This window comes from Cystoisospora suis (assembly GCF_002600585.1).
Source record: "Cystoisospora suis strain Wien I chromosome Unknown contig_823, whole genome shotgun sequence".
Lineage (NCBI taxonomy): Eukaryota > Apicomplexa > Conoidasida > Eucoccidiorida > Sarcocystidae > Cystoisospora > Cystoisospora suis.
Window position 1 is genome coordinate 1 of NW_027153624.1, and position 11479 is coordinate 11479.

The 11479-nt window shown below is 39.5% G+C and overlaps 3 protein-coding genes across 3 annotated transcripts; 2 read left to right on the forward strand and 1 right to left on the reverse strand.

The window, feature by feature from the left end:
• Positions 1 to 1079: 1079 nt before the first annotated feature.
• Positions 1080 to 2907, forward strand: CSUI_001988 (uncharacterized protein). Its single transcript, XM_068062190.1, has 3 exons — positions 1080 to 1449; positions 1974 to 2144; positions 2504 to 2907. Exons 1-3 carry the CDS (start codon positions 1281 to 1283, stop codon positions 2581 to 2583), a joined length of 420 nt encoding a protein of 139 aa, XP_067925832.1. The 5' UTR covers positions 1080 to 1280; the 3' UTR covers positions 2584 to 2907.
• Positions 2908 to 3331: 424 nt separating this feature from the next.
• Positions 3332 to 4505, reverse strand: CSUI_001989 (uncharacterized protein). Its single transcript, XM_068062191.1, has one exon. It carries the CDS (start codon positions 3862 to 3864, stop codon positions 3448 to 3450), a length of 417 nt encoding a protein of 138 aa, XP_067925833.1. The 5' UTR covers positions 3865 to 4505; the 3' UTR covers positions 3332 to 3447.
• Positions 4506 to 4710: 205 nt separating this feature from the next.
• On the forward strand, positions 4711 to 11406 carry CSUI_001990 (scy kinase (incomplete catalytic triad); the record flags this gene model as incomplete). Its single annotated transcript, XM_068062192.1, has 5 exons — positions 4711 to 6514; positions 7733 to 8006; positions 8771 to 9622; positions 10185 to 10359; positions 11259 to 11406. Coding segments are annotated over exons 1-5 (2265 nt in total), but the record flags the coding sequence as incomplete, so codon positions are not given.
• Between the last annotated feature and the right edge of the window lie 73 nt (positions 11407 to 11479).

Consider the following 11479-nt stretch of genomic DNA (forward strand, 5'->3'; position numbering starts at 1 on the left):
GACGTTGAGGGAGAGTATCGGCTTATATTCGAATAAGAGGAAGCAGAGTCTTGTCTTTCTCTTTCTTCTTCTTTCTGTTGTATTCCTTCCCCCCCAGCAAGGAATAAGTAGTAGTAGAAATAGTAGTAGTAGTCGTACGTATTGTATTACTTGTATGGGTAGTATTTGTATTAGTAGGACAGAGTTAGGAGTCTTATTCTTACGATTCTTCTCTATAGTAGTGAGGCAACTACTATGACGACTACTACTACTACTATGGCTTCTATTCCTATCACTTTGGTCTCCCTAGTATAGGCGTGAGGAGTGTAGGTATTGCATATCTACTAAGTCTGTTTAACTACTTCTATTCCTACTCCTACCAGTCCTAGTCCTCCTACTGCTTGTCCCACATACTCAGAGACGTACAGAGGCTAAACAAGAGTAATACAGATAGCAGTCTCTCTGTCGCTCCATCTCTCTCTCTCTGTCTCTCTTAAATCTTTCTTCATGATCTCTTTCATCTCTTTCTATCTATTCCTAGGGCGATGTCTCTTCATCCTATATACATACGTACCTACATACATATACAGATAGATAGAGATATGTATATATATATAGAGAGAGAGAGAGAGTTATGTATGTAGACCTTCAATGATACAGAGAATTTTTGTCTCTCTTGCCTCATCTCCACACCTCATGAGAAAAGTGCGACCCTTTCATCACCTCTACTCCATATAGACAGACATATATAAATATATACATATATATATATGTATACAGAAAGATTGCTCGACATACATATATCTACATATATACATGTATATGGATATAAGCGACTAACTATCTATCTATCTATATATCTATCTATATCTCTCTTTAATCTATCTATATGAAGAAAGTGATGAAGAGGAGCAATAGTGAGAATAGAGGAGGAAGAAGAAGAAGAGATTTTCCTCTGTGTGAAGAAGAGAGAAAAGAGAGAGAAACTTATAGATTTAAGAGACCCAGAGAGAGACGTGTAGATCCTTCTCTGTCTTTCTTTCTGTCTTTTCTTTCTCTCTTTCTTTCTTTTCTTTTCATTCTTTCATTTCCTCTTAGCTGTAGATCAACTCTGTGATGAAGACACGACAAGAGAGAGAGACCTCTTAGCCTCTATCTTCACCTCCCAGGGAACCTCCCCGGGAATCTCTTCTTCCTCTTCTTCCTTCCTCTTCTCGCTTCAAGAAAACAAGACAGATCAGAACCTTACAGAAAGAGAGAAAGAATGGAGAGAAGGCCTCTCCTCCCCGACGAACTTCCATATGGTCGAAATTGGCGAAGACACTCCTGACCTTTCGCATGAAGAGATAGAAAGACAAGCGCCAAGGAGTCTAGACTCCCTCCAAAACGGCAACAGGAAGGAAGAGCCTTTAGATCTAGGAAAGAAGATCATAACTCACGAAAGGCTCTTCATTCCTGATACGCCTCAAAGTAAGTGAAAAGAGGTCTTCTCTTTCTCCTTTTCTCCCGTCAAAAGAGTTATGGGTCTTTCTCCTTTTCTTTTCTCCTTCTCTTCATGAAGGGAAAGAAAAGAGGAGGAGGAGGAGGATCCCTTTTACAGATCGCAGGAGAAAGAGAAAGAAAGAATGATATGTTACCTACACTTGAAAGAAAAACGTCGAGTCAGATGCTTAGAAAAGGAGAGAGAGAGGCATACAAAAGGATAGAAACGTAGATAGACAGCTATAGATAGATAGAGAAAGAAAGAAAGAAAGAGACATCCAAAGATCACATATACACAGTCGATCATTCATAGTAGAAGCGATCTCTGTATCTATCTCTCTCAGTAGGAGAAAAAGAGGCTACGCGGCATATCTTTCTTTCTTTCTTTGTCTCACTAGTGAAAGAGAGAGAGAGAAGAAAGAGCGATAGAAACATACACATCTCCTGTGTATCTACTCTTCGAGAGAGAGAAAGAAAAAGAGAGATTTCTTTTATTTTTCTTGTGCGTGTAGGTGTGTTGATTGAGTCTTGTCCGAAGGGAACGCCCGTGACCCAGGGTGTGTGTACATACACCCCATCAAAGAGGCCTTCCGTCTTCGATCTCTTTCAAGCCGCCACTTCTACTAAAAGAAACGAAGAAAACGAAGAAGATGAGACACGCCTAACCTCTCAAACACCCCGAGGTAAGAAGAGAAAGAAGAGTCTTCTCTCTTCGTTTTCCAAAGTAAGAAAAGAGTGAGAAAGAAAGAAAGTAAGAAAAGAGTGAGAAAGAAAGAAAGAAAAGAGTGAGAAAGAAAGAAAGAATGATAGCGATGAAAAGTTTCTTAGAGCTCCAGTAACGCCTCTTTACCTCTCAGTCTCTCCCTTATTTCTCTTTTCCTCCTACGTGGCTATCCTTTCTTCTCTGCTTTCATCTGCTTCTTTGTGAACTACTTTTCTCTTTAGCTCTCTGCTTAAGTAGATCACAGTGGACTATTCTTCTTCTTCTTTCTCTTCTTCTCATTCTTTCTTTCTTCTTATGTTTTCTCTTGCGTGCGAGTAGGAGTAGTAAGGAGCTCGAGAAGTCGGCCTAATAGGCCTCCTTTTGTCGCTGATCCTCCATTCAATCCTGACCTATGCTAAAGACACACAAAAGAAAGAAAGAAAGAACGGAAGAAAGAAAGAAAGGAGAGAGAGAGGGAGAGAAGATAGGAAGGAAATGATAGATAAAGAAAGGCTTTACTACTACTCCTACTACTACTCCTACTTCGATCAGGACTTGTCTTCTTCTTCTTATCTGTTTCATCTTATTCATCTGTAGTCCTACGAGTTTATCTTTTTCGTTGTCTTTCTAAGTTTCTTTTCTCTCTGGTCTTCGTCCTTCCTTTTCAACACATTCTTTCTCTGTATGAGGGTTTGCGTCTTCTATGTTCGCAATGATCCATTTGTCTATCTCTTAAATGATGTATGGTCTATCTATAGATCTTCTTTATTCATCTATCTATCTATCTCTCTATCTATGTATCTTTCTTCCTTTCATTTTTCGATCTTTTCTTGACTCGATTGATCTCTTTTCTCGTAACCCATTTTTGGTCTATGATCGATCTCCCCTACAGCATCGAAGGAAAGAAAGAAAGAAGGGGGTCGAGTTTCCTTCTTCTTTCTTATCTCTGCAATTTCCTTCACACTCCTCTACTCTCCATAAAACTCACACAACGACCTCCATATACATACACATACATATAGGCATAAATATAGATATATAGATTAAGGATAGATAGAGAGATAGATAGATAGATGCATATTTACATAGGAATCGGAGATAGATCCATGTATATGCCAGTAGATATATACTACAGATATAGATATATACTACATAGACAGATATCTATGGGAGCTTTATGAAAGATTAGAAATACGAAGGAAAGAGGGCTTGTGTGAAGAGAGAAGTGTGCGGAGAGAAAAAGAATACGATAGGGACTATGACTAAAAGAAGAAGAAATTATGTCAGAAGGAGATTTCCTTCTTCTCTTCATATCTCTCACTCTCTCTCTCTCTCTGTCTCCCTCTCTTGGTATCTTTCTCTCTTCTAGTTCTTTCTCCTTCCCGCGGCCGGAGAAAAAAGTCTGATAAGTCTTTCATCTTCTTTCTTTTCTTTATGAAAGGAAATGTACAAGAGCAGGAGGAAAAAAAAGAAGAAGAAAGAGGATATAGCAAGTAAACACTTCGACAAAAGAATGTGTACATACACACATACATACTATATATACTTATACATACATATTGATAGATAGATGCATATATATGTACACACCTATACGTATTCATACATAGATAGAGATAGATACACACATAGATGCATGCATACACATCCACATGCGCAGATATATATACATACACGTCTTCATACATAAATATATACATACATATATGTATATATACATACACATACGTATTGATCAGTAGAGATTTATACAGGGATAGACAGATCGGTATTTATACAAGAATATCTCTATATCCATTCATATTGATAGATACAGTAGGAATGGCCGTGCAGCATGCATTGATAAGAGCTGCTTTCGCCAAGCTTTTACCTCCTCTCTCTCTCTCTCCTGTTTGAAACTACTCTATGTAGGCACATACACCGGTAAGCATCTCCACATACATAAAGAGAGAGAGGGAGAGGATAGAAATGAACGAGAGAAGAAAGAGAGAGAAAGATGACTAGGTCAAGGAAGAGAAAAAAATTGAAGAAGAAGAAGAAGGTGACTTAACGTTACTTTCGTCGATCGATCTGTCTATCTATTCATAAGAAATCCACGAAGATCTTTCTTTCTTGCTGCCTTATTTTACTTCTCTCTCTCTTTCTCACTCGCCAACAGAAAGGACAGCCTAGGAGAGAAAAGATAGAGAGAAGAAAGAAGAAAGAAAAAAGGTGAAAAAGAAAGGAAGAACGACGGAGAGGAAGGCCGATGGTAAGAAGCTTGTCGGACTATCTTTCCCTCGCCAACTTTCTTTCTTTCTTTAACTTCCTTCTTCAACTTCCCTTCTTTAGCTTTCGTTCCCTCGCTTTCTTTCTGTCTTTCTCAAAGAAGAAGAAAGAGAGAACGAGAGAGAAGGAGAGACAGATGAAGAAGAAAAGAAGAGAGAAAGAGAGAGACATGAGGTGTGTCTCTCTTTTTTCTTTTTCTGCATGCGAGCATACGTACATCTTGAGAGGAAAAGAAAGAAGAGAGAAAAAGAGATCTTCTTTCTTTCTTTCTTATCATTATTCTCTTCTTCCCTTTCTCCTTCCCTCTTTTTCTTTTTCTTTCTTCAAGTCTTTTCCAACATTACCACGTATTTCTTCTTCCTAGTTATTCTCCTTTTTCTCTTCTCTTCTTCTTTTTCTTTTTCTTTCTGTGGATCTTCTTGTTGTAGACCGTGGTAGCTCTTCTTCTTCTCTCCATTTCTTTCTCTTTCTCTTCTCTAGTAAGCTGCGAAGAAACATAGACGGCAACTTGAGTAAAGAGAGGACTTTCTCTCTTTTTCTGTTAACGAAAGAAGAGAAAAGATAGAAAGACTCAGAGGAAGAGTGTCTATACACTTCATAGATATTCTCTTAGAAGAATCCATAGAAGAGGAAAAGCCGAGTGATAAGTTCGCAGAATAGCTTTTCTCTCTTTCTCTTTCTTTTTCTCTAAATCTGCACGTCTCTCCATCTGTTGGATAAGAGAAGCAAACCTCTTCATTCATATTTTTCTCTTTTTCGCACGATCTCTTCTCTCAAGCACATCGGCATCCCATCGAGCCTCTCTTTCTTCTTTCTCTCTTCTTCTCGTCTCTCTCTCTTGTCAGGCGTACACCATACCAGGTGTATATACACCCGAACTGCATTCCATCAGCATCTTCATCCTTCTGATAGTATCTTTCTTCTTCTTCTTTTCTCTTTCTTTTTTCCTTCCAGTCACCTTCCACGTCTCCTTTCTTACCTCTTTTCATCCTTCCTGCGTTCTTCTTTTCTCATGAGAGACAGAGCAAATTCCTTTTCTTCTCCCTCATCATCGACGTGACAGTCGACACCTCGAATTTAAGTCCTTCCCTCGTGACTTCTCCTTCTTCACCTCACAAGCAAACACTCTAAAAAGAAAGAGAACAAGCAGAAGAAGAAGAAGAAGAAAAAGAAAAAGAAGAGAAAGAAAGAGAAGAAGAAGAAGAAACTTGAGAGTTTGTGTTTTGTAAGTGTGTGTGGAGTAGTAAAGAATCGATGTGGTCGAGATGTTTCAATCCTTGTTAGGTCGCTTTTCTGATCGATGGACTTCTCAACTTCCTCCTTCTTTTAATTATTCAATAGGAGAAGAAATTGCTCTTCCTTTTTCTCTCTCTTCGGGTTTTTTTCTCTATTCTTGTACACGTAAGAATGATGGACTTCCTGCGTCTCTCTTTCTGCTTCAGAAAGGCAAAGCCACCTCCTCCTCTTCTTCTTCCTCTCTTTCTTCTTCTTCTTTATCCTATTCTTCTCTATCAGGAGGAGGTCTAAATGGGGACGCGCATTCGGCTTTATGTGACTTTTCAGGCGGTCGGAGATATCTGCAAAGAGCGAAGTCTCTCCTCCATCCAGATCTGTTGAAAGTCCTAGACACCTACGAAACAGACACGTCTCTCTATCTCGTTACGGAGAGATGCTTTCCTCTCCTTTATCTTCTTCATCTTGACTCAATCTTCTCTTCTGAGAAAGAAGAAGAAGAAAGAGATGAACAAGAAGAAGAAGAAGAAAAGAAGAAGAAAGAAAGGTACGGAGGAGGGAGGAGTAGATCTTCTTATTCATCTGCTTCTTGGGAAAGTGAGGAGTTGCGGAGCTCCGAGAGAATTCTCGACTCTCCTAGGTTAGAAAGGAAAAAGGAAGAAGAGAAGAGGAAGAAGAAAGATCTTTATCCTTTGAGAAAAGAAGAATTAAAAGATTTGATCTTATCAGCTAAGGCAGATCTCTGTTGGAATGTCTATCAGGTGACTAATGCCTTAGCTTTTCTTCACGAATCTTGTTCTCTCATCCACGGCCTTATCACCCCTCTCTCCATCTTCGTCACGCAAAAAGGTACCAAAAGAAGAAGAAAAAGAACTAGAAAAGCATTTCTTCTCTCTATCTTCCTGCTGTGCGCTTTTCTCTCTCCCTTCTCTCTTCTTGTCTCAGTCTCTTCTTCTCACTCTTCTTGAGAAAGTTCCTTGTCTCTCTTTGTGCGTCTCTTTCTCTCTTTCTTTCTCTCCCTCTCTCTCTCGTTCTTCTGATCTCCTCGTGCATGTCTCTATCTATCTCTAATCTATCTATCTGTCTTTGATCTATCTACCTATCTCTAATTTATCTATTTCGTTAATCTATCTTTAATCTATCTATCTATCTTTAATCTATCTATCTATCTATCTATCTTTAATCTATCTATCTATCTTTAATCTATCTATCTATCTTTAATCTATCTATCTATCTTTAATCTGTCTATCTATCTTTAATCCATTTATCTGTCTTATATATATATATAATCTACGTATCTATCTATTTCCGCTCTGTCTCTGCACTCCTCTTCCACTACTACTTCTACTGCTACAAGGGCTAGTCTATCAATCTCTCTTTGTCTCTCTCTCTGTCTCTCTTCTTTCTTTCTTTCTTTCTTTCTGTCCTTATGGTCGAGTGAAGAGATTCTTGGTCTTCCCTTTCCTTCTTTTTCTTTTCTTTCTCTACTCGAGAGCAAAGAAAGCACCCCGACCTTCTCTTCTTCTTGTTCTTTCTAATTTCTCTTCTTTCTTCCTCGTTCATAAAGAGATCAAAACTCCTTCATCCTTCTTCTTTTCTTCTTCTTCTCTCTTTTTGTCTCTTATCTACTTATTGAAGCTTCCAGATGTCTCCAAATCCAACAAGAGAACCTCCCCGACTTTCTTATCTTCTTCATTCCTCTCTCTTCTCTGGAGCCCCTTCTTCTTCTTGCAAGGTGTCTGTGTATGCGGACACTTGAACTGAAGAATAGTCACTTCTCTCTCATTCTTTCTTTCTGTCTCTCTTGTCCTTTATGTCTGCATGCAGTTAGCTACACGCGTGTCTAGACAAAGATACCGAAAGAAAAAAAAAAGAGAGAGAGAGAGAGATTTATAGAAATCTCAAGATTCGGACAGTTCTTTCCATCGATCTGGCATCTATCTTTAGTCTATCTAGTAATCTAGAGAACCCATCTCTTTCTCTCTTCTCATTCACTTCATTCCTATCGCCTCTCTTCTTCTTCCTTTCTGTCTTTCTTCTTTTTCTCTTCTTTTCTTTTCTTTGCAGGTGCATGGAGGTTATCGTGTTTCGAGTATTGTCGACCTTCTTCTTCTTCATCTTCTTCTTCTTCGTCTTCTTCTTCTTCTTTGTCTTCTCTTCTTTCGGAGGTTCAATCGAGCTCGGCAGTCTTGCAAGGCTGGGAACTTCCTAAGGCTCCCTATCTCTCCTCCTCTTCTTCTTCTTTTTCTTCTTTGTCTTTTTCTCATTCCTTTAATCACACCAACTCTTCCACAGGAGGAGGAGGAGGGCAAGAGGTCGATCATCTTAAGGCATTCGATCTGTAAGAGAGAGAGAGAGAGAGAGATAAAAAAGAAAGAAGAAGAAGAGACAGAAGAAAGGAAGGCGGTTTCATTTCTCCCCTGCTTTATATCTCTTTTCTTCAATTTCTTCTTCTCCTCTCCGTAGACCAAACCCACACACATACACCCCATGCAGCAGCACCCTCTTCACATGAAACAGATAAATACTTTAAAGAGAGCTAGATCAAAGATAGATACGTTAGAAGTATAGATTAATGATAGGTCGATTAAAGACAGATAGGGCTAGAATTCGGAAGTGTCCCTGTAATAGTAAGAGTAGTAATAGTAGTGGAAGTGATCTCGTATGTGTATGTGTACGGCGCGGCGGTGTGAGATCTTAAGAAGAAAAACGAGAGAGAGAGAGAGAAGATGCCTCGGGCTTCTCGTCGTGTAGAAAAGGATTTTCCTTATTCCTCTTCTTCTTGTCGGTAAGGGTGCTGACCTATCTTACTTCTCTCATGTAATAAGCCATTGCGACTTTTCTTTTTTCTTCTTTTCTCTCTTGACTCCGGGTGTATGTACATACACCTGAGAAAGAACACTCTTCTTGTCATTCTTCGTGTTCTCCTCTGCCCCTCTGTTTTTTTTCTCTCGTCTTCATCCTTTCCTAACTTTTTCTCTCTTTCTCATTCACATCTCTTTTCGATAGATGGATTAGCCATAGATCGATCAATGATATGAATGAATCCATCTCCCCTTCTTCTTTCTCTTCTCTTCTTTTTCCTGTCTCTCTTTTTGCGTGTAGAGCCTGTTTAGCTTCGTTGATCGCATGGTGTTACTCCAGGCTCTCTTCTTCATCCTCTGCTGCTTTTCTTTCACGAAGAGATCTCAAAGACTTTCTGGGCTGTCCGTCTTCGTCGAACTCTTCCCCCTTACCTCCCTCGGCTCGACAACTGTATCACCTCCTTTCGCACCCTTGCTCTTCCCTTTCTTTGTCAAATCTTTTGAAAACGCATCCTTTCTTCAATGAGAATGGGGTGTGTAAGTCTCTCCTTTTCTTAAGAGAAGTCCACGTGAAGAGTGTGTACGAAAAAGAGGTTTTCTTCGAGAGACAACTCCCCATGATGCTCCAAGGAGAAGGCGAGAGTGAAGAGCATCGACAAGGAGAAAGATACACCCCCTCTTCTTCTTCTTTTTCTGTCCTTCCTTATGCGGTTCAAGAATACCAGATCTTACCGGAATTACTGACAATTTTAGATCCTAGTAGCAGTCTCGTCGGGTGTACAGACACCTCAGCCAGTTCTTCTGCATCGATGCTTCTATCTCTACAGAAGACGGAAGCGGTCGAGGGACACCTAGAAGTCACTTCAATTACACCTGCAGTTGTCGGGTGTTTGACTATTATCATCGCTGGAAAGACAAGAGAGAAGATAAGAAACAAAAAGAAGAAAAAGAACAGAAGAAAAACGCAAATGAAGAAAGAGCACATGCAGCAAGGAAAAGAAACACCGCAGAAAGGACTACATGCAAATGAAGAGGAGGGAGAGGGAGAAGATCAAGAAGAGGAAGAAGAAGAGGAAGAGGAAGAAGGTCTGCATACAGAGAAATTAAGAAGAGTTCTCGAGAAGCTCTTCAAATCAACGGATAGATCTATAAGGTAAGAACAAGCTCAGGTGAATGTACACCTCAGCTTGCATGTCTAGGGATGCATTTGTTGTATGAGACTGTTAGACGTGGGCGTTCTCTTCTTCTTCGGTCAGTTTTCCTTCCTTTGGTACTTTTTTAACATCTCTTTCTCTCTCCACTCCTTCTGACAATAGCACATCATACTTCTGCTAAAGATCATATCTACGTGCCTGTATATATATATATAGTATCCATAGATACATGGGTGTATACTCATCTATCTATGTATATGTGCGTGTGTGTATAGATATACATGCATATATGTATGTGTGTAGATTGGTATGTAGTATTAAGGGTCATACTTGCAAGTATATAATCCCTATAGACTCCAGTATGTCTATTGATCTCTGTATACGTGTATATACACACGTGTATACGTCTGTATAGATGTGTATAATCCAAGGATGCGGTAAGTCCGTCAAAGAAGAAGGAGTTTCTTGATTTGCATGCGAAAGATCAGAGAACTTTCTTTCTTCATTCTCTTTTGTATTCTTCTTCTCCCTTTTCTTCTTTCTTTCTCTTTCTGTCTTTAGATATACTTTGCTCACGTCTTTTCCTGTATTAGATCGACTGATCCCTGCGAGCTTATATTCGAGGATTTTTCCAAGCCTTCTGTTAGGTTTATACGATTCGGTCGTTTTGATCAAAGATGAAACACTGAAGTCTCTCGTCGTTGCATGCGCAAAAATTGGAGACAACAAAAAGATGGTAAGAGAAAGATACATCTTCTTCTTCTCCTCTCCTTCTTTTCTTCTCCTTCTTCTCTTCTTGTTTTTCTTCATCTTGCTGTGTGTTGTCGATAGCATGGTCGATTGAAGAGCATCGAAACACGAGGATCGATTCAAGACTTTGACTTTTACAAGAAGAGACAAGACCACTGGGGAAGGGTGTTCTATCGATAGAAGAAGAAGAAGAGGTTCTCTCTTGACTTTACCTGCTGTTAAATCTCTCTCTATCTCTTCTACAGTTCGATGTATGTATCGCTAGATAGACACCTGCACATGCATCTCTACCGATATATGTAAGAACGAATACGTGACTCTTTGCCTTCTTTTTCTTTTCTTTTTCTTTTGGAAGAAATTACTCGAATGAAATAGAGGGTTCCTCACTTCTCTCGTGTAGACTCGGGTGCGCGCGTGTCTCTCTCCTTTTGCCTGTTTTCTCTGAGGGATGAACAGTTGACTTTCCTCTTCCGCTTTTCTCTTCTTTCTTCTCATGATAGGCTCTTTCTTCTTCTTTTTTCATTTATGTAGGTATACATCACCGCTAGCTAGCTAGCTAGCTAGCTGGCTATGTGTGACTTCTCTCGAGGTCTTCAATAGAATCGTCATCAGAGCAGACAGACGAGACAGGAGGAGAAGCTACACGAATGGATCTCTTTTTACGACACATACATGCATGCAGAAATAGAATTCCATAGTGCTCTACATATCTATAGATTCATCCATCTGTATACCCACATATATATGTCCTTCTATATATCTATATATATGTGTATCTATGTGTGTGTAGTATGTATATCTTTCTATATGCATGTCTATCTTCCTATCTATGTATATATATGTATGCTTTGTATGGTAGTAATGTGTCGTTGTTGTGATGTCTAGATGGAGAGCTGCTTGGAGAATTTGATACGTGTATCTAAAGATGGCGAAGGTCTAATACGAACCAACACAGTCATCTGCTCTGCAAAAATTTCTCTCCTACCCAAAGCTTTTCCTCTCTTTCGAAAGCACGAAAAGTTCGCACAGGTGACAAATCCAAGACAAAAGCAACTCTCTCTCTCTCTCTCCCTCTCTCTCTCTCTCCCTCTCTCTCTCTCTCTCTC